This window comes from Rhipicephalus microplus, chromosome X (assembly GCF_043290135.1).
Source record: "Rhipicephalus microplus isolate Deutch F79 chromosome X, USDA_Rmic, whole genome shotgun sequence".
Lineage (NCBI taxonomy): Eukaryota > Metazoa > Arthropoda > Arachnida > Ixodida > Ixodidae > Rhipicephalus > Rhipicephalus microplus.
The window spans coordinates 38,742,513-38,763,680 of record NC_134710.1 but is presented as its reverse complement, the minus strand read 5'-3'; the positions used below and the strand labels follow the sequence as shown (position 1 = coordinate 38,763,680).

At 43.8% G+C, this 21,168-nt stretch overlaps 2 protein-coding genes across 4 annotated transcripts in view; one reads left to right on the top strand and one right to left on the bottom strand.

Moving 5' to 3' along the window:
• LOC119176617 (high affinity nerve growth factor receptor) overlaps positions 1-21,168 on the top strand; it is a 436,833-nt gene that overhangs the window by 162,851 nt on the left and 252,814 nt on the right. The gene's annotated exons all lie outside the window — the stretch shown is intronic.
• Positions 1-21,168, bottom strand: part of LOC119177390 (uncharacterized) — a 68,738-nt gene that overhangs the window by 45,588 nt on the left and 1,982 nt on the right. For all 3 annotated transcript variants that reach the window (XR_012886632.1, XM_075876260.1, XM_075876261.1), the window contains exons 3-6: positions 17,916-18,038; positions 8,526-8,628; positions 3,484-3,732; positions 1,845-2,037 (exon numbers count right to left, since the gene is read on the bottom strand). Coding sequence is in view for 2 of the 3 variants with exons in the window: in XM_075876260.1 (XP_075732375.1) it covers positions 2,026-2,037; positions 3,484-3,732; positions 8,526-8,628; positions 17,916-17,974 (423 nt within the window). In the remaining variant the exon portion in view is untranslated. The remainder of the gene's footprint in view (positions 1-1,844; positions 2,038-3,483; positions 3,733-8,525; positions 8,629-17,915; positions 18,039-21,168) is intronic.

Below are 21,168 nucleotides of genomic sequence, written 5' to 3'. Positions count from 1 at the left end.
CCGCACGTAAAAAACTAGGGTTCCTAAAGCACCGATTAGCTAATGCCCCCAGTTCTTTAAAGCTTAAAGCTTACAAAACAATGGTAAGGCCTTCCTTGGAGTACGCCTCCGTAGTATGGGACCCTCACACAAAAAACAATATACAAAAGATAGAAAAAATTCAGCGCCTGGCAGCCCGTTTTATTTACAGTAGGTATAGACGCCGCGATTCCGCCTCTGCGATGTTGCAGTTGGCAAATCTTGAACCTCTTGAGGACAGACGACGAGCTGCTCGACTTAACTTACTCCGTCTAATATATTTTTCTAAACTCGAAATAAAGCCAGAAAACTACATGGTAAAGGATTCTTCCAGGCCTTCCCGTCACAAACACAGCTATAGCATCAAGCCAATTTTCGCAAGAACTAATTTATACAAACACTCTTTTTTCCCGAAATCAATCTCTGAGTGGAATTTGTTGCCCCGAAACTCTACTCTTCTTTCCTTTTCACCATGAAATGCGCCCTGTGTTTCCTGGCTTTCACAATACTTGTTTGATTTAACAATTTGTTGTGTGCCTGAAAGTGTGGTGCTTTGCTTATGGATTGTGTTGCAGTGGGTGTACTCAGCCCTCTGAAAACGAGTATAATTTGATGGTGATTGCTATGTTTTTCTTACATTTCATGTATACCAGTATCAATTTTGTTGTAACTTTGTTGTACTTTTATTTTACATTTGAACTTGCTGTACCTTTCCTGCTTGGACTTTAAATGGTTCGCAGTATATGATAAATAAATAAATAAATAAATAAATAAATAAATAAATAAATAAATAAATAAATAAAACTTATAGCAGCACTACAGCAGTGCGCTCGCAGTTCGTCACGCGTTTTTTTTTTTTTTTCAATTTTGCGGCCTTCTTTACAGCGTGGAAAAAATCACATCGCGAGACGTATCCTACAGGAAACCAATTAGTCGGTGGTTTCTGAAAGAGCTCTACATATCAGTGTTCATATTTTGGGTTTCCAGCCCATAACTAAGAATTAGGTATATATTATTAATTAACTAAGTAGTTTGAAGAGAAATAAAAAATTGGCCTGAGTACCTTCAGGCTAGTACGAGTAGTATGCGTTTGGTTTGATTCGCCTCCAAAGTGCCTTTCAGTTTCAAATTCTTGGCTCAAGTTATGTGGACCTGTAAATGCGGCCCTGTATACTGAGGGCCGCATTTATGAGGGCTGGTCGGCGTACGGTTTTCACAGCTAGTCTGTCTATGCGGGCCCCGCCGTGGTGGTCTAGTGGCTAAGGTACTCGGCTGCTGACACGCAGGTCGCGGGTTCGAATCCCGGCTGCGGCGGCTGCATTTCCGATGGAGGCGGAAATATTGTAGGCCCGTGTGCCCAGATTTGGGTGCACGTTAAAGAACCCCAGGTGGTCGAAATTTCCGGAGCCCTCCACTACAGCGTCTCTCATATTCATATGGTGGCTTTGAGACGTTAAACCCCATATATCAATCAATCTGTCTATGCGGACCCCGTGCCGCGAGCGTCGTTGGCGTGGTCATGTTAAATAGATCACGTGATTCGGGTGGGAGTGACAGGTTCTGTTAGTAAATACTATTCTCGGAAAAGATAAGGGGGTGAGGGTTTGATTTGCACGGCAATGAGAATATATTTGCACACATGAAGAAAAACGGAAAGGAAACCCTAAAATCTAGAAAAGGTAGACTAACCAGCGTCCGTCCGACCGAAAATAGGTATAATTGTCATAAACCAATCGAAACCTGTATTGCGCCTTACGAGTTCCCGCACTAGAGCCTTGACGCGCAACAACATGGGTATGGCTCACTAGAGGATCAAGCACACCTACAGTTCGGTGGAAAAGACGCAGCGGTGGGTGTCGGTGAGCTCAGGCTCGCTCCCGCTCCAGGTAGACGCCGTCAGAAGCGACGCTGTCTTCTGCCCAAGCAGCAGAACCACGCCGTGCCAGGGATTCAGTCAAAGCCACGACGGTACAGGGGTCGCCAGACACCCGTGAAGACCTTCGCCGGCTAGATGGATGCCTGGGAAGCGCGGGCACAATTACCATTTGAACTCACAATGACCTGGGATACACGCTAATTTCAGCTACTTCACATGAGACAGAACTAAAGATCGTAACGTCTCAAAGGTGCACGAGAGTTAGGTGAAGCTGTAAGAGCTGGTCCTATGGAGAGAGAATAGGTTATTCTCACCGTCCATCGGAAGTTTTAGCTGCGCCATGATGACAGCCATGAGCTCAGCTTCGAAAACCAAAGTAAAATCGAATAGCCTAACGGCGATTGACCCGCGAAGTGACTGGCAGACAATTCTTACGCCTGATCTTTCCTCATACAAGGAAGCATCTGATATTACGTCACGTGTTTGTGCATGTACCAGGAAAACTGTTTACCTGTTCCCTAAGACTTTGTGGAATTGAAAGTTAGATTCTGGAGGAAAAATGTAATCACAGGCCATCATGAGAAACTGATTTCAGTTATTATATACAATTACTTCTTGCGTGTTGGCATTTATACTTTCCCTTTTTTTTTTCTACGTTGATAATCTGAGGTGTGTGAAAACGTGGCCAATAAAAGAGAGCTCTTGTTACTGGCAAGCCATTTATATTTAGAAATGTTTGTACCGTTACTAAATGGAATCGACATAGCAATCAAGGCAGACAGACAAGCTTCCTGATAAATAACATTGATTGCTACAGACCTAGATAGCCCCATACACAAGTGCAGAGCTTCCCACTGCAAAATAATCAACAAATTAGTGTTATAAGCAGGTCTGCCTGACAACAACATGCATCGAAATTCTAAACTTAGGTGCATGTACACTTTATACAACATTAACAAGGTGTCCCTACGTACGCCAAGTTTGCGAATGCTCATTCTGCGCAATAAGTCCAAAGCCCGTTGAGTTTTAACTACTATACAAAGTATATGTGGATTCTAGTTAAGATTTTCATTGTATAAAACACCTAAATATTTGAGACATCCTACATGCGCAATGATATGTTCTTTATATGCAATAGAGAGTGAGAAAAAAACTCAGAGAGGAAAGCACTCTCGTTTACATCAAATCTCATTCAAATCATCTGAAGCCAATTTCCAGAATGTTCGTGTACATTTGTATTTTGTTGTAAAGCGTAGATATCACTGTTAGCTGCAAGGAATGCTACATCATCTGCATACACACAGACATACATATCCTCAGTGGTTGGTATGCAATTCATTAGTATATTGAATAAAAGTGGAGACATAACCACTGCTTGCCGAACTCCGCTACCCTGTTTGTATGAAGTCTTATCAACACGTTTATCAACAACACACAATGGTGTTATCAATAACACGCCCACACCTATAAATGGAAATTTCACCAGCCTCTGCGAAGATCTACAATGCCTCCAACAGAGTCACGTTAACGTCAACGCCACGCAAAATACATTTTACACATGCTAAGTGAGGTGGTAAGAAGGCGCTCACCGGATTGGTAGCGAACACAGAACAGTTCAGCAGGTCTTGAACACAACGCTGGTCAGACGAAAGGCAGAGGATACCACCCCTACTGAGATGGCTGAGCTCCGAGATACTCGGGAAGTGAGCTGTGATGGCTCGCAGCTCTACTTGTAATACTTTCAGATTCTCCATTCGTAGGGTACTATATCTGGTTCGGACCAAGGCCACAGCAACTGAAGAGATGCCGTTTCGCAAGAACACGGCCACTGGTATTTCCTGCGGGGGAAGAGAAATTGGCCTGAGGAAAACGCCTGGCCCGGATGAGGAAAACGGCATGTCCGATCTTACCAGCGCAAAAAAAAAAAAAAATGCTCACTGGTCGGCAATAACATTAACACTGAGCAAGAAGAAAATTTAGCTGTCACCACACAAACTTTAGCCACAACCCTCAGAATGAGAGAGCACTCGAACAAGATTGTTCTTTCTCCTTTTTAGGGCAGTGACTCTGAGTTCAGTTTTTGTTTTGCTTGAGTTTTTATTTTTTTTTTTCGTGCTTTGGTGCTCAGCGCGCTCGCGCAAGTAGCCCGTTGTACGTCGTCCTCGTCGTTCTTGGCACTCCTAACGCAAAAGCACACCCAATGCACGCACTTCACTCCCGACAGCGAAGAGGAAGGGTCTGTAGAGAGGAGAGGGACAGCGGACCACGTGACGACGCTCACGTAAGGCGGGCGATTCAAAGAGTGAATGGAGACGTCACGTGATGAGACTGCGTTGTCTAATTGATTGATATGTGGGGTTTAACGTCCCAAAACCACTATATGATTATGAGAGACGCCGTAGTGAAGGGCTCCGGAAATTTAGACCACCTGGGGTTCTTTAACGTGCACCCAAGTCTGAGCACACGGGCCTACAACATTTCCGCCTCCATCGGAAATGCAGCCGCCGCAGCCGGGATTCGAACCCGCGCCCTGCGGGTCAGACTGCGTTGTCTAACCGTAGCCGATTGTATCAAGACAATACCAAAGAACTCAATTCGACAGGGTTCCACACGACAAATTGATCTTGAAACTTAAACGTATTGGCCTTCCCGAAATCCTTGTAAACTGGATTGCTGACTATTTAAATAACCGTGAACAGTTTGTTGCTATTAATGACCAGCGTTAGCAGTCTCTACAGGTCACATCAGGTGTACCCCAAGGAAGCGTTCTAGGGCCATTGCTTTTTCTTTTATACATAAATGATATTGTAAATGTCATCACCCCTTCTGTACAAATTAGATGATTTGCAGACGATTGTGTTTCGTTCCGGGATATTAACACTTTAGATGATCAAAATGAACTTAACTCAAACCTTCATAATATTCATCTGTGGTGCAATGAGTGGGGAATGATCCTTAATGCAGAAAAGAGTGTCTGCATGCGTTTGACACGTAAGAAAGTTCCACTAAATAATACGTACCAGCTTGGGTCTTCAACTCTTAGAGAGGTTACAAGCTACAAATATTTGGGCCTAACTATAACTAGTAATTTGTCTTGGAACATGCATGTAGACAACATATGTTCAGCTGCCTTTCGGAAACTTGGTTTTCTAAGACATAAACTGCGTACCTGTCCTGCCAATGTAAAGCTTCTTAGTTATTATTCTTTTATACGACCTAAACTGGAATACGCCAGCATTGTATGGGACCCTTACACTAAGCTTAATATTAATAAACTTGAGCGGGTTCAAGGGAAAACTGTTCGGTTTATATATTCGAAATACTTACCATCGAATTCACCTTCCGCGCTGATGTCTGCAAATGACATTCAGGCCCTTGAATCCCGCAGACGCGAACAACGGCTGGATTTCCTTCAATTATTACTTAATCAAAAACTCGCAATCGATTCATCGCCTTACTTATCTTTTCTGTCAACAAGGAACACACGACATCATCATCCCAATTTGCTAACCCCATTTTTTGCGAGAACCGATGCCTTTATGTATTCTTTTTTTCCGCGAACAGTGTCGGACTGGAACAAGTTATGCGAACCTCATTAACGTATGTGTAACGTATTGTAAAGTATGAGGTATGCAATGTATTGTCGTTGTTTGGCGTAAGTTACTACTTGTGTTGTGGAACATAGTTTAATGCAGTGTTGTAGAACCGGGTGTGTTGTTGCTTTGCATATTGAAGTTTATTGTAGTGTATAGAGCGAAGCGTGATGTTGTTACATAACGAAGTGTATTGTAGCGTGTCAAACAAAGTGTGTTTTTCGTATGATGTACGTCATTACGCCTGTGGTATGCGTGACGTGCCCTTCCTGCTTGGACCACTTAGTGTCCGCAGTATGTATTAAATTTTAAAAAATTAAAAATAATAAAAATATGAATGCAGCTTTTTATTGTGAATTTTGCTATGTAGTACTAAATAATGTACATCCAGTGCCCCGAAGTGTAAGCCATCGAACAGAAGGAATGCTGCCTCTGAAAAGGCAGCAAGCACGCTGAGTGTGAGAGGAAAAGTACAGTAAAAATAAAAAGGAGTCTAGCGTAACCCACGCTGCCTAACTGTAATTAAAGATCTGACATGGCTCGAGTGCAAAAGTAACAAAAAATCACTTAAAAGTTGTAGGTCAAAACGATATAACAAAATTCAAGAACCGATAGTAACGGGAAAGCCGCTTCGTTTTCCGAGGATTTTCATGACGTGGAAGTGGCTACACTTTTCTGCGCAAGACGCTACGAGTTCCAATAAGCCCCACTTAAAAAAAAATATATCAGAATCGTCTGTGAAATTCAGGTTACGACATGGCACGACTTTTCCACAAATATTGGTTCAGCTGTCTAACACACTTTAACCGTCGCTTTAAAAAAGGGTATAGAGAAGGAGGGAGCGCCATCCCTAATGTCGCCTTGCACAGACAGTTCCTTTGTTTTCTAAAGGTAACTTCGTAACCTTTTTAGTTTTCGCGACACCATTTTTATCAACCGCTAACAAGACGTCTAGAAACATCTTTCAGGTGACACTGCTAAGCTTATGGCAGAGAGTTAATACGCATGACGATTGTATACTTTACAATTAAATTGCGCGAGGGCGGGCATAGATTGCAGACACCATATTACAGGGTCTGAGCGGGGATCGAGCCCGAGTCATTTCCGTGGCAAGTAGGTGCTCTACCACACAACCACGCGTCTGCTTGATAATACAGTGAAAATAACTTCCTCTACTTGGAAATGCAGTGAAAGCAAGTTTCATGCTTTACAAGCACACGCATCCTTGACACAACAACATCAGATATTGCAGCAATAATGCGTGGTACAGGCGTAGATTGCCATCTGGTGTCAGATCATGATATTATCACAATAACTTCATTGTTTAAAGCCAGTCACTCACTACAAAATGCACGCAGGATACTGCACCTACTTCCCTAAGGCCACGTAGTGAGTGCATAGAAAGTTCGAAAACATTTAATTCAGTAAGTGTTTGAAGTGCGCACTAGATACAAAATATTGCTGTTGGGCTCAACCCTCAACAGGGAAGCTTAAGGGTCCCCCAATTTTTATTGCAAGAATTGATCCCTTGAATGTGTGCACCATTGATGTTACCACTTACAATATGGCATAGAAAAAAAGGGGGCGGAGAGGAGGGAACAGCACTGAAAGTGGTTTCAGGCGCCTACGTTAGAGCGAAACAACTGGGAAATGATAGACTAGCTGTATTTAAATTTAAATTGCCTATTTACAATCTGTCATCATCATGAATGCTTGAATATGCATCATCAGCACGGAACACCAAATATGAGAACCATATAAAACTATTACATAAAGTACGAAATCACTCAGTCAGTTTCTTTCTGAACAACTACCGAATAACTGCCAGTGTTACAAACATTAAAGACATTCTACACCTTCCAGCGCCATCACACCACTAAAAAACTGTCTCTACTTTTGTAATTTCTAATAAATCTAATACCACAGCTTGTATTTACATCCTATATTCATTAAGCCATCGCCATACATTTCATCGCGCATAGATTATCACCAAAAATGAAGCATTCCACACAGCAACACCTTTGGTTTTTCACATTCATTTCCCCCCAAAACAACAACAGATTCCTACAACCTACCAGCAACACTCACAAGCATAACTAACACCAATAACTTCGAAATCACACTTCCGTGTTTCATTTCAAGTTAACATTAGTGTTTGTTGATTTGATTGATATGTGGGGTTTAACGTCCCAAAACCACCATATGATTATGAAAGACGCCGTAGTGCAGGGCTCTTGAAATTTTGACCACCTGGGGTTCTTTAACGTGAACCCATATCTGGGCACACGAGCCTACAACATTTTCGCCTCCATCGGAAATGCAGCCGCCGCAGCCGGGATTTGATTCCGCGACCTATGGGTCAGCAGCCGAGTACCTTAGCCACTAGGCCACCGCGGCGGGGCAACGTCAGTGTTTGTTTTATACCTTTGATTGTTTCATATGTTTTTGCTATACTACTAGAAATTTTGTTTTGATTATTGTCACTTTTCCGCATTGTTTTTTTAATTATCACGTTTTTACCACGTTTCGCATTATGTCTTTACCTCTTGGCAGTGTATTGAGTGTATGTATATTGAACGAGCTCATATTCTAACACTTCCGGGACAATTAACGGTTTTGATTACTGCATAATTGGTTACGCCTACTTTTGCCTTTCACATTTGTAAAGTGTCACTGATATTTTCTATCTATATTTTGTACCTATAACAAAGTAGTTCTTATGTATCAGCTTTTTCTCCTCTCCTCCTCAATGTACGTTTGTACCATGAGGGTATTAGAAATAAATAAATAAATAAATAAATAAAATCACCCAGACTACGCCCACTGCAGGACAAAGGCATCTTCCATCAACCACCAATAAAGACAGTCCTATGTTTTCTGCGACCACGTTACACCTACAAACATCCTGATCTCATCTGCCCACCTAACTTTCTTTCTTCCTCTCATGCATTTGCCATTAAAAAAAACGCAAAATAGCAAATCGATTTTTTGCTTATCAGTAAAGTACAATTGCGGAAACACGAAAAGACCACTCTTACCGCGACAGGACGCTTTATAAGCGAGGAAATGCGGGTGGAGACGCCCTCATCAGGTTCCAGTACCAAACACCATGACGTAGATTTTGAAAGTATCTCCGGAATCCTACGTAGTGATAAAACGATACATCGACATCTATGGGTGCCACAGACCTAGAATACGAAGCTTTAGAAAATCTCATTGAACAAATGTCGCGAAAATACGAAAAATACATTTTTAAATTTTCGACATCATCTGCAGTGATTTTGGCGCAAAATTTAAAAATAAAACTTCAACCTTGATTTTCCCCCCTACTAATGAACTTACAATAGTCGAACATATCACATTAGAGTTGTCAAAGGGCAGTTTGTGAATCTAAACAAAGCAATTGTTTCTCTTTCAATATCATCATCATCAGCCCGACTACATCCCCTGCACGGAAAAGGCCTCCTTTATGTTCTGCCAGTCAACTCGGTCCTGTGCTTGCTGCTACCACTTTACACCTGCAAACTTCCTAATCTGATCTGCCCATCTAACTTTCTGTCTCGCCTTTCTGCATTTTCCTTCTCTGGGAATCCAGTCAATTACCCTTAATGACCTGCGGTTATCCGGTGTACGTGCTACATGTCCAGCCCATGTCCATTTCTTTTTCTTGAATTCAACTACATAACTTTAATTCCCATTTGTTCCTTGACCTACTCTGCTCTATTCCTGGTCCTTAAGGTTACACCAATCTTTCCCTTTAAGTCGCTCGCTGCGTCGTAATTAATTACATCGCTCACTGCAAGGTAATTTAGTTACGTTGAACCCTTTTATTGAGCCTCCAGGTTTTTTCTCCGTAGGTAAGCACCGGTAAGATGCAGCTGTCATGTACTTTTCTCTTGACAAATATTCGCAATCTACCATTCATTATTTGAGAATACTTGCCTAATGTCCTTCGCCTCATCCTTATTCTTCTAGCAATTTCACTCTCATCGCTTGGCTCCGCGGTTACTATACCTGTCCTAAGTAAAGATATCCCTTCTACTTCCTGTGTCTCGCCACCTATTGCGAAGCACTTTTCTCTGCAGCCTCGGAAAAGTTCAAAGTTAGTTTTATGTATATTAGTTTTTAGCCCTACTGTAATACTTTATTACTGTGAAGCACTATAGGCAAGTAAAGACAAAAACGAAATGAACAAGTGTGCCCACCGAATCAAAGTGCACAGCAAGACAGCACACAATAAAAAGAAACAAGCTAGCACGTCCGTTCAAACTTGAGACCTTAGTTAAGTTGGCTTTATTTATGAGGTAGGCTAAGGTATATTGCAAAAGCCATCATACGAACACTCGCGGCGGAGATTGCCGTCACTATTGTGTTGCGTAAAATGTAGCTCCGCCAGGGTGGTCTAGTGGCTAAGGTACTCGGCTGCTGACCCGCAGGTCGCGGGCTCGAATCCCGGCTGCGGCGGCTGCATTTCCGATGAAGGTGGAAATGTTGTAGGCGCGTATCTCAAATTTGGGTGCACGTTAAAGAACTCCAGGTGGTCCAAATTTCCGGAGTCCTCCACTACGGCGTCTCTCATAATCATATGGTGGTTTTGGGACGTTCAACCCCACATATCAATCAATCATTGCGTATAATGTACAAGTTGATAACATCTCCGCATACATCCTATGTTTTACGCCTGAGTAAAAGTGCACAAGCACTGGGGACGAACGCGGCTGAAGCAGAGCTGGAACGAGCCGGCCATTTCCGCCGCGCGAGAGTGCATGCAATAACATCACCCAGCGTTCGAGGCGTGTCATCGATGGTTCCTCAGACAGAGAGTTCGCATATAGCATTTGAACAAGTGCCAAACTTCCGCACGAGCTTGCCTTGACATTACGTATTGTGATGCAGTATGACTGAACAAATGATTTATTAATCACCGAATATGGGTTATAGTGTACTTTAAAAGTGCCTCAAGAACTGAGCATTACTGGCTCTAAAAAAGTTTTGTGCCACATTGAGCCAAGTACTAAGAAAAAAAAGTCACTGCTTTGCCGCAAAGACGAAGCAATGAGCGCGAAACGCCCCCCGCGTTTCTCGCGCACAAATCACGCACAAAACGTTCTCACGGATACAGATGAACGTGAATAAGCTTTGGGTTGTTACTTCGCTGCGTCTGAAAAAGCGTAGCCTTTTCGCAAACGGAGATTTTGCAATGAGTGCAGTGACCTTTGTGCGCCCCGTAACTACAATAAAATCGTTCCGGTGAAAGCCCAAGGCGTACGATTCACGCCACCGTGAGATGACCACGGCAACGCATGAGCGTTCAACACCCACCCCCCTCTCCGCGAGGCAAAGTACGCGTGGGAGATGAGCGCGCGCGCCGCCGCGTCGTGACGATCTGGCGACGCCAAAGCACCTGACTAAAATAATTGTAACGATGTCTATTGTTATTTTCTCCTTTCTTCGTCTCCTGTGCTTTCGCCTGACGTTCGGTGCCCCCATTGGCCGAACGCCATCACATGCCCCTCGCGCGATTTTTCTCTTGCTTGTTTTTGTTTTTTTTTTTCCCTCTTGGGCTATAGCTCCATAGTGGTGCCCAACACGGCGAGCTCCGCATGCATGGAGGAATGAAAAGACAGGATGGAGCATCACGTCACACAAGTGAAGCCCACCTTGTCGGCCCAACGAGTGATCAAAACGTCAGAGCTTGTGGTAAATTTTAGTACTCTCGGTGCTGTTTTGTCTTTGAAACACCTGCGCGAGCCGGCCAGTCTGTGCCGAACCAGCGCATTTCGATTAAAAGCTACCGGGCACCTTACTGCAAGGTATCGGCAAGTCTCATTTCTAGCATGATCTCACGGCGAAAGGTAACATGTTGGGCCGACTTTGATGGCTTCAAAACAGGTTGGCTTGCGAAGGCTGGGTGCGTGACGTCATGCACCCTCCTGTGCTTTTCTTCCTCCATGTTCGCATGTGTGCAGCGTGTTTCGCGCCTCTTTTTCGGACTTCTGCTGCGTTGTTTTTGTCCGTATGTGTCTGGGATTCCCATTTGGTGCTCTTCGGGTCACTGCATGCGTTAGACTGACGGCAAGCCACTTTTGAATTACGTTCGAAAAGCGCCACGTGCCACGGTAGGAGATATAACGGCATACAGTCTGCTGGGATGACTTCAAACCGTGTCGATTCTGTGAGATACGTGGGCGTCTGTTCGCATTTCGCTAAAATTGTTTTGTTCTTAAATGTTTCGCCCTTAAAAGGACGAAACAAAAAGGCATATGCGGTGCCGCATATTTCTTTTCGCGTTCATTTGATCTGTTCATTCATGGCTTCCTTGAAGTACTTTTCAAACGCGTCTCTGTTAACCACGGTGTAGAATCTATGCTTTTCAGCTGGAAACGCTTCTCGGCTTGCGCGCAAGGCGCCCTTCATGGTGACACCGACGTCCACCACATGGGGGATATTTTGTGTGCGGAAAACGTGGCGTCCGTTTTGAACTTTTGTTGCTGGTGTGCAATTCCCGCGTTCTTCGACTAATAAATTCCGATTTTCTTCGCAGCTCTAGTTGCATTGAGAAAGTGTTTTTTTTTTCTGTGCACGTCATGTCACCGATAGAGATCCACAGCCGTCAGCGATCCAATAAAGGCCTCCGTGACGCGCGGTTGTTTCTCACCGCCACCCGAGCGCAACAAAATTTCGATGTCCTCTCACCCGGCATTGCAGCTTGATGCAATGACTCAGGCTTCCGCCGCGAAAGCCACGCACAGTAGACGTGGCGTAGGACCGCGTGGTGGTCCAAGGAATGGAGGGGATCCAAACACGCTTGCCAATAAAGGTTTTCAGTCTGTTCATCTCTGGATGACCTCTCGTTTTGTTTCGGCGGTCAGTAGTAACTTCATATGAAAAAAACCTCACCGAAATACCAGCTGACGAGCGTAAGCGCTTCGCGACAACAGCGTTGGACGAGGAGAGCGTCTGCTAGCTATGCACCGCGCAGGTGGAGCCATCATCGAAATAAGAAAAAGCGAACGCCGGTGCAGGAAGATCGATTCTTTGATTGATTGATATGTGGGGTTTAACGTCCCAAAACCAACATATGAATATGAGAGACGCCGTAGTGGAGGGCTCCGGAAATTTGGACCACCTGCGGTTCTTTAACGTGCACCCAAATATGAGAACACGGGCATATAACATGTTTGCCTCCATCAGAAATGCTGCCGCCACCGCCGGGATTCGATCCCGCGACCTGACCGGTGCAGGAAGAGAAGAGAGGAGTTGTCGTTACTTTTATTTCATTCAGGGGTTTTAGACGACCCGCGCTTAATGCGCTATCTCGCTGGTAATGCTGAAAACACGACAGTTACCCGGAGATGCCCATCGCCAGCGGTAAGTGGTATAGATATAAATAGCTTGCCGATTAAACGTTCAAGGACATACTTTTCCATGGCTCAGTGGCTAACGCCTCGCACTCACAAGCAAGGGGTCGGACGCTCGATTCCTCGCACCGGAGTATTTTTCTGCTTTACTTTTCTTACCTGCGTTTCCACACACACACATATTATATATATATATATATATATATATATATATATATATATATATATATATATATATATAAGGGAAAGAAGTGTATACCAAAGGGCTCGTTTTTCCGTGTTTTAACACAATATTAATGAGATCTAACAGACAGTAATGCCAAGGAATGTACAGGGGAAGTTATTAGAACCAATTGAATGTAAATAAGAAGAAAGAAAAGTGGATGAAAAAATAACCAGCCGTGAGCAGGAATCGAACCTACGACCTTCAAATAACGCGTTCGATGCTCTAACCACTGAGCTACCACAGCGGCCTCTCCTCCATCCACTTTTTTGGGTTTATATGTGAATTTAGAAGTAGGAGTGACAGTCAGCGCCATCTATAAGCCAAACCACGAGTGTGAAAACACTCTTATGCGCATTTCTTTCTTCCTATTTACATTCAATTTGTTCTAATAACTTCTCCTGTACATTCCTTGACATTACTGTCTGTTAGATCTCATTAATATTGTGTTAAAACACGGAAAACGAGCCCTTAGGTATACACTTCTTTCCCTTATTTTATTGAACGAGGGTCTCGTAATGGCAGACTTGGTGTGTTTAGGTTGTATAAGAGGGACAATTAATCAGCTGCCTGCTCATAATAAGTTCACGTGCTACGTGACGCCAAACATGCGCATAACAGTGTTTTCACAATCGTCGTTTGGCTTATAGATGGCGCTGACTGTCACTCCTACTTCTAAATTCACATATAAACCCAAAAAAGTGGATGGAGGGAAGGCCGCTGTGGTAGCTCAGTGGTTAGAGCATCGAACGCGTTATTCGAAGGTCGTAGGTTCGATTCCTGCTCACGGCTGGTTATTTTTTCATCCACTTTTCTTTCTTTTTATTTACATTCAATTGGTTCTAATAACTTCCCCTGTACATTCCTTGGCATTACTGTCTGTTAATTCTCATTATATATATATATATATATATATATATATATATATATATATATATATATATATATATATATATATGTATGTATGTATGTATGTATGTATGTGTGTGTGTGTGTGTGTGTGTGTGTGTGTGTGTGTGTGTGTGTGTGTGTGTGTGTGTGTGTGTGTGTGTGTGTGTGTGTGTGTGTGTGTGTGTGTGTGTATACATATACGGTGAATGACGCCGGCAGAAAAATCCAGCCGAGATTGTTCATTTAATTGCTATTGAAACTTATATCCATGACGTTAAGCTGACGCTCCATCAGATTTTGATGAGAAAACAAACTGCACATTTTCTCTTGATAATCGACTTTATGTTTCCAAATTAATGAAATACGTAATCTCTTAAATTATGCGCTACTGGTCCAAATTTATAGTTTTTCTTTTGAGATTCTACTCAAAGAACTGATGAACAGCTTAGAACAGACAGTGTTCCATAGCTGCGCTCCTTAAAGGCCGACAGGGATTGGCTTTGAAGGCAGGACTTGACTCGGGTTTTCTGGCATAGGCAACTGTATACTACCACAGGCAAGATTATGCGTCAGAAAATGGCCCCCCGCGTAAGGTGACGTGCTATACAGTGATTTAAGCTCTTAACTTGAACTCCTCAACTATGCATTACGATGTGTCTCTGTGATCTTAACGTTATGATAAGGAGATGCCTTCAGGCCGGGATTTCAGCGCCACTCAATAATGCAACGCCCTCGACAAATATGACACATTTTCGTGGTGCGCAAGACATTACGCACTCTCAGTCGAGTGATCAAGCAGAAAATGTGAAGACCAGCTCCTGGCGCAATTTTGAAGTTTTTTTCTCATAAACTGTAACGTATTAAAGCAGTGCATATGTTTAAATCATGAGTCATCGATCTAACTTCAAGCCTGTCTCTTACGTCAGCCACTGGTAGAAACAGTGCTTAACCGTCAATATGATACTGTAGCGCGGCGTGGGCGTAGCCAAGTAGGGGGGGGGGGGCAAGTTTTTTTTAGTTTTGCTTGCGCATATGTACACGTGCACATACAAACGCACGCACGAACATACATTAAGTATAGTTGAAGCCCCCCCCCCCCTCGAAAGCCGCTGCTGCGCCGGTGCCTTAAAGTTGAATGGTGCTTTGCCGAAATGAAAAGGCTTTCAAGTACCATGTGCGTGCGTGTTTCAGAGGGAGGGGGCAGTGGCGATCAGTTGTAAGGGGGAGATTCCTATTCAGAGTATACTCATAAGTGCAATAGTGCACTTATTACACAATATGTAGTTTTGCTGCACCTGATAAAGTGACTGAAAGTACGCAGTTTAATGAAAATGCAGTGGTTAAAACGCGGGCAGTTCACGTACTTCGTGCTGAATATATAGTGTGTGTCTAGAGGGGCGAAAGAAAGTGCTGAGTCACTCTAATGCTAGCCAACAAAACAAGTTTATTCCGTGTAATACGTTGTCTGACATTTTTGGAGGTAATTTGATTGATATGTGGAGTTTAACGTCCCAAAACCACCATATGATTATGAGAGACGCCGTAGTGGAGGGCTCCGGAAATTTCGACCACCTTTCTTTAACGGTCACCCAAATCTGAGCACACGGGCCTACAACATTTCCGCCTTGATCGTAATTGCAGCCACCGCAGCCGGTATTCGAACCCGCGACCTGCGGGTCAGCAGCCGAGTACCTTAGCCACTAGAGCACTGCGGCGGGGCCATTTTTGGAGGTACAGGTGCACCGAAACACGTGGGGGAACGTACGTATAAGTAATTTTTTTATATGGAGGATAATTTAAAATATGCCAGTGGGATCGCATGACCTAGTTAGTGCAAACCATTTTCGTAAATTTCACATATGGACGTTTTTTTCACAAATCAAACTTAATCGAAACTCCCCTATTGCTACCCGGAATATTTTCACAGGAAATGTGCACATGACAATTGTGTTCCACCGATGTCCACATACATGGTACAAAAACTTACAAGTTGAAATAACTTGGGACGAAATTAGAGACCGTTTAGCTAGCGATGTAACAAAAAAAAACAGCATGTGTAAGATGAAGACCCACCAAGACGGTGTGGTAAGCGGGAGAGAAAACAGCAGGGGGTCACCGTCATTCTAGTTGATGTTATCATGATAATAATAATATCTTGGATTTAACGCCCCAAACCAAAATTTTAACCACCTAGCGTTTTATTAGCGTGCGCCTAAATCTAAGCACACAGGACATTTACGCCTCCATGGAAAATTCAGCTGCCGCACCCGGAATTCGATACTTCGGGTTAGCATTCGAGAGCCATTGTTATGACAAAATTAGGATGTTGGCGGGCCATGTAATGCGCATGCGCATTACACAGCCCGCTCAACGGGAAAGTAAAGAACGAGTTGCCTACTTTATACATGCTTTATACCGTGGCGGTGGAAGGAAAGCTCAGTCGAATAATAACTAGGTGACGTAGCAGAATTTTGCCGGCACGACGTGGAAGTCTTGAATCAGCGCATTCGCCCAGCAGCGAACGTTAATACGAAGGCAATGATTTCAAGATGGCGTCACTAGATAGTTTTCTTAAACATATTTAATGTCCATGCTTCTTTAGAAGAAAAATAAAAAGTTGATTACCTTTACCCTGTCACTGTAGTTGCGCCACACGCGTCTGACAAAAAATGCAAGGCCTGACTTTAACCTGCGTCGGCTCCTCTCAAACTTTACTGAGCTGTTACGCGTTTGAACGCAAGGTATCTAGTCTCTGATGCACTTTTTTTTATCTATACGCCCCTCGAATTCCGTCACGTTGCTGACATCACCTCGTGAAGGTGCCCAACTCAACATCTTCAGCCTTAAATACTTTGGCTGGGCTTTTAAGTATTATGAGACGAAAATATTGTTTTGTTTTTCACTGATGTAGAGTCTAAGGCTGACAGCGATAAGAGCTCTCTACTCCGGTAATGTTTGCACTAGTGCAAGTTCGGTCGATTAAATACGCCTAGCACATTGCAAAAGCAGCTAGAAATTGACTGATGCCGTCTATTCCAGCTGCCTTTATCCGAACAGTCATGAAACTAGTAACGCTGAAGACAGTTTTAAACTTTCATCATACGATAGGTAAAGGCGGAACTTATTGATCTAATGCAAACTACCGGCTTCAATATATTACAAGACTCGCAAAAAGCGGAGCTCTCTGATTGAAATACAGGTTTCCGGCCTTCTTATTTGCGCAGTAAAAAAAAACTGACGATTCCCAACACAACGTCAAAGCACTAGCATTACTTACAACTACTTTTTGCGAATAGCACGAGTGTAATGCGTGCACGTTCGCATAATCGCTGCCAGCGCCTTTCTTCGGAAGCCAAAAACTGATGGAATTCGATTCCGCTTATTATTTTCTCTTCCAGCTTCAGTTTCTCGTGTGCCGTGCGCGACTGGCTGAACAGTTTCTACAAAGCGCTTTTCTAAGAAGCGTGCAAGTTGTACTGACAGCGAACTCGACGCGACTGAACTTGAGCGAATATCTCGCAAAAAGAGAGAGAGAGAGAAAGAGAGCGATCCTCCTGTCACGGCTTTCTCTCTCTCCCACCATCGCACGCTTCGACGCTCGGGAATTTCAATATGGCCTCTATAGGCGAGCCAAGGCAATGCACACGCCTCTGAGTCGCAATGCTGGCGCAGTAAATATTAAACTTGCAGCTAACAAGTCCCCAAAGCGACAGGAGTGCATTAGAAAACGCCAAAGAACTTACAAATAAGAACACAAGCGTGAATGACGTAAAGGGAGCTTCGCGACCGCCTTTTAGTGAAGTATGACTGAAAAAAAGAGCGACCTTTGCTGATCGCCGACACGTCGACGCCTTTTCATGCGTGACTCTGCACGATAGATGATCGGAATTTTAGCGACAGGCGAATGGAGATATGGCCTATTTCTGCATTTTTTCCCCACTATTTTCACTCACCGTATAGCTGAAGTAGTCAAACTTCGAGGTCTTCCATATCCCCTTTTCTCAAGCGCCATAAACTTCAATTTACAAGCCGCTCTTATTGGAGAACTTATGTCCTGAAGATCCAGAGTCACTGATCTGAGAAGAGAACGCAATTAAAAAAAACAGCGTCAATACTGCACTTTTATATGTAAACATACACTTCAGAAAGCATGCAGCAAATACCTTATAACATTCGATATGATACGCCACCTTCCTAACAACGTCTAGATATTAGACAGCTGCCACCGGAAAAAATAAACTGGTACCCGTAGTTACGGTGACATCACCAATTGCGTTTGGGTGAAGCTGCACAGACTAAACAGGCACCTTAACGCGACACGCGTACTTCGACAACGTATTTGCGCATGAAAACTAGCAACATCAAAATATATTAAAAGCGTGGTCACAACACCTGTGACGCCCGAGTTTTCTTTTCGTTTTGAAACTACGTTCTATATGTCTTACTCTGATGACATTTCCTGGTTCGTCTTGGTGTTCTAGAATGTCGAGAAGAATTCCGTGTGCTCAGATTTGGGCGCACGTTAATGAACCCCAGGTGGTCGAAATTGCCGGAGTCCTCCACTACGGCGTCGCTCATATTCATACGGTGCTTTCGGGACGTTAAACCCCACATATCAATCAATCAATTAGAATGTCGAGAAGCTGCGTATATCAGGAAACGTAATAGTAACACAGCGCCACAGACGTGTCCTGGACCAAGCGAAAGAATATTATCAGTTGTAACGCAGTGGAAATCAAATGCGCTGGAATCATCGCGCCAGCTATATTTGGGTACTAGCACGACGAGAAGCATGACTAAGACATGACGTCAAAATAAGATGTCCTTCTAATAAAATCTGTGGTCTTACATGTACCACAGCGCGATATTTTCACGAGGCATGATGCATAGTGGAGGGCTTTGGGCCGTGCCGTAGCCAGGGTTGGCAATCCAGGCCCGTGCTCCCCCCCCCCCGAATATTTTTTTCACTATGGCACAGAGAGTGAAAAATGACCATTTAGAGGCGGGGCCCTGCTCCCCGAAATAGCCATAGCTATAGCGCCATGGTTTCCATAAAACCAAGGAGAAAAACACCACACTGTAAAAGAACACAATATCTGCAATAGTCAACAAAGACCAACCCAATGGTAATTGAGCTGTCTATGACTAATACGTCAAGCCAGTTGCCAATGTGTGCTTTGCAAGTTTATGCATGAGAGGCCGCCTATGCGCAGCGAATTTTCCAAATCGCAAGACAACCTTCTATTCTGCCGCTCAAGCACGTTATGCTAGCATGTGCGCTAGCGCAACCAAATATCGTCATGAACGCTCTCGAGTATGTTGCACGCGAAAGCACATGTGCATAGACAGGAATGTTTTACTCTAGTGTCCACAATCATAGCGAGTACACTCAAAGAAAAGATTGAGTAAAAAGGGAGTCTTTTTATCCCACAACAATAATCGTCATCTATCTTGAGTGACGACTGAAAATAGCGCTAAGAAACGGGGACACAAGAAGAGGACACACGGCACAGGCGCTAACTTCCAACATAATGTTTATTACCACCGCACGCTCGCCTATATCACCAAAAAAATATATCACATGACATGAATGATGCGCACAAAAAATTAAAGTCTTAGAAAATACAATTCTTTATCACTAAGCGTAAGAGAGGGAGTGCTGACGCACTTAGACCCCAGTGAAGCGATAGCCTCAGCCTCAATAATCTCTCTAGTAAGCTTATCAAACATTCTCTTGATAACTGTGCATGCATTGAATATCGGCGCGCAGCCGCAGGATTTACAATGTATGGCCAACCAACTCCCCTGGCCGTTTTTCACATTATTACAATGTTCTCTTAATCGATCATTAAGGCAACGGCCCGTCTGTCCAATATACTCTTTACCACAAGAAAGCGGGATACGATAAACAACGCATATGATGCAGGGAACATAAACAGTTCGATGATTCTTACTACACTCTTTGGGTTTTCCGTCACGGTCATGAAGGCCACAAAGGCTGACCAACTTCTTGGGAGCCGAAAAGACAACCCTAACTTCAGAGCGCTTAGCCAATTTCTTTAGGTTGTGTATTTGAAAATACGAATTGTATTTTCTAAGACTTTAATTTTTTGTGCGCATCATTCATGTCATGTGATATATTTTTTTGGTGATATAGGCGAGCGTGCGGTGGTAATAAACATTATGTTGGAAGTTAGCGCCTGTGCCGTGTGTCCTCTTCTTGTGTCCCCGTTTCTTAGCGCTATTTTCAGTCGTCACAATGCACCAACAAGCCCAAATTTTGACAGTGTTATCTTGAGTTCGTTTTCTTGCAATATTACCGCACGCCCGGCACTTCCAGGTCACCAACGACATGTGCGTATAATCAGCGCCACATTGCTTTCTTGGTAGGGAAGTGGCCAGCGCCAAATTTTCAGGAAAGCAAGCGCAAGCAAGCCGCATATTGACTATTGTTGTGGGACAAAAAGACACCGTTTTTACACTATTTTTTTAAGAGTGTATACATATTCTTCGAACCCACTTATCGTCTGTTCGTGAGGCAAGTGCAGTGGCTGCGGGTTTCCTTACGTCACAGCTGATGGCGAACAATGGCAGCAAGCATGCGATAAGGACGAGCCGGACGTTGTCGTGTTGTTCGTCTTTCGTAACAAGCAGCCCCGTTTTTTCACACATGAGTAGTGAAGTTTCGGTCCGTCACTGGTGGGAGAGCCACATGACGCAAGCACATACTTCACGTGGGACGTCACACTACCACTATAATTCAAATGAAGGGATCTGCCTGGCTCTGCATAACTATTGCTATTTTGCCAATATATGTTTGCAGGTATAGCGTGTCAGCAGAAAGCACAGGAGTGGGTCGATCGGCGGAACATGGGAGAATCCTTTGCCGGGCGTAGTAAGGCTGATGATGATTATGGCCTGTGTTACTGAGGGTATTTTAACCTAAGCCCTGCCGCTTAGCAGTTCTGACTTTATACTTTGCCAGCATAACTGCTGCTAGAACCAGAGTAGACAGCGACGTGCGGCTCTGCCATCAACTTCTTATCTGAAATTTGTGCTGAGGTACTCTTATTCTTCCGCATGTAACGGTGACTAAAAGGTACGTTAGGTGGAAACGGGTACGCCAGCCTGCGCGGCCCGAGTTGACTGCCCCCCACAATGATGAACATTTTATGTGATAGTGTGCAAAAAGTTTGTTTGCGCTGC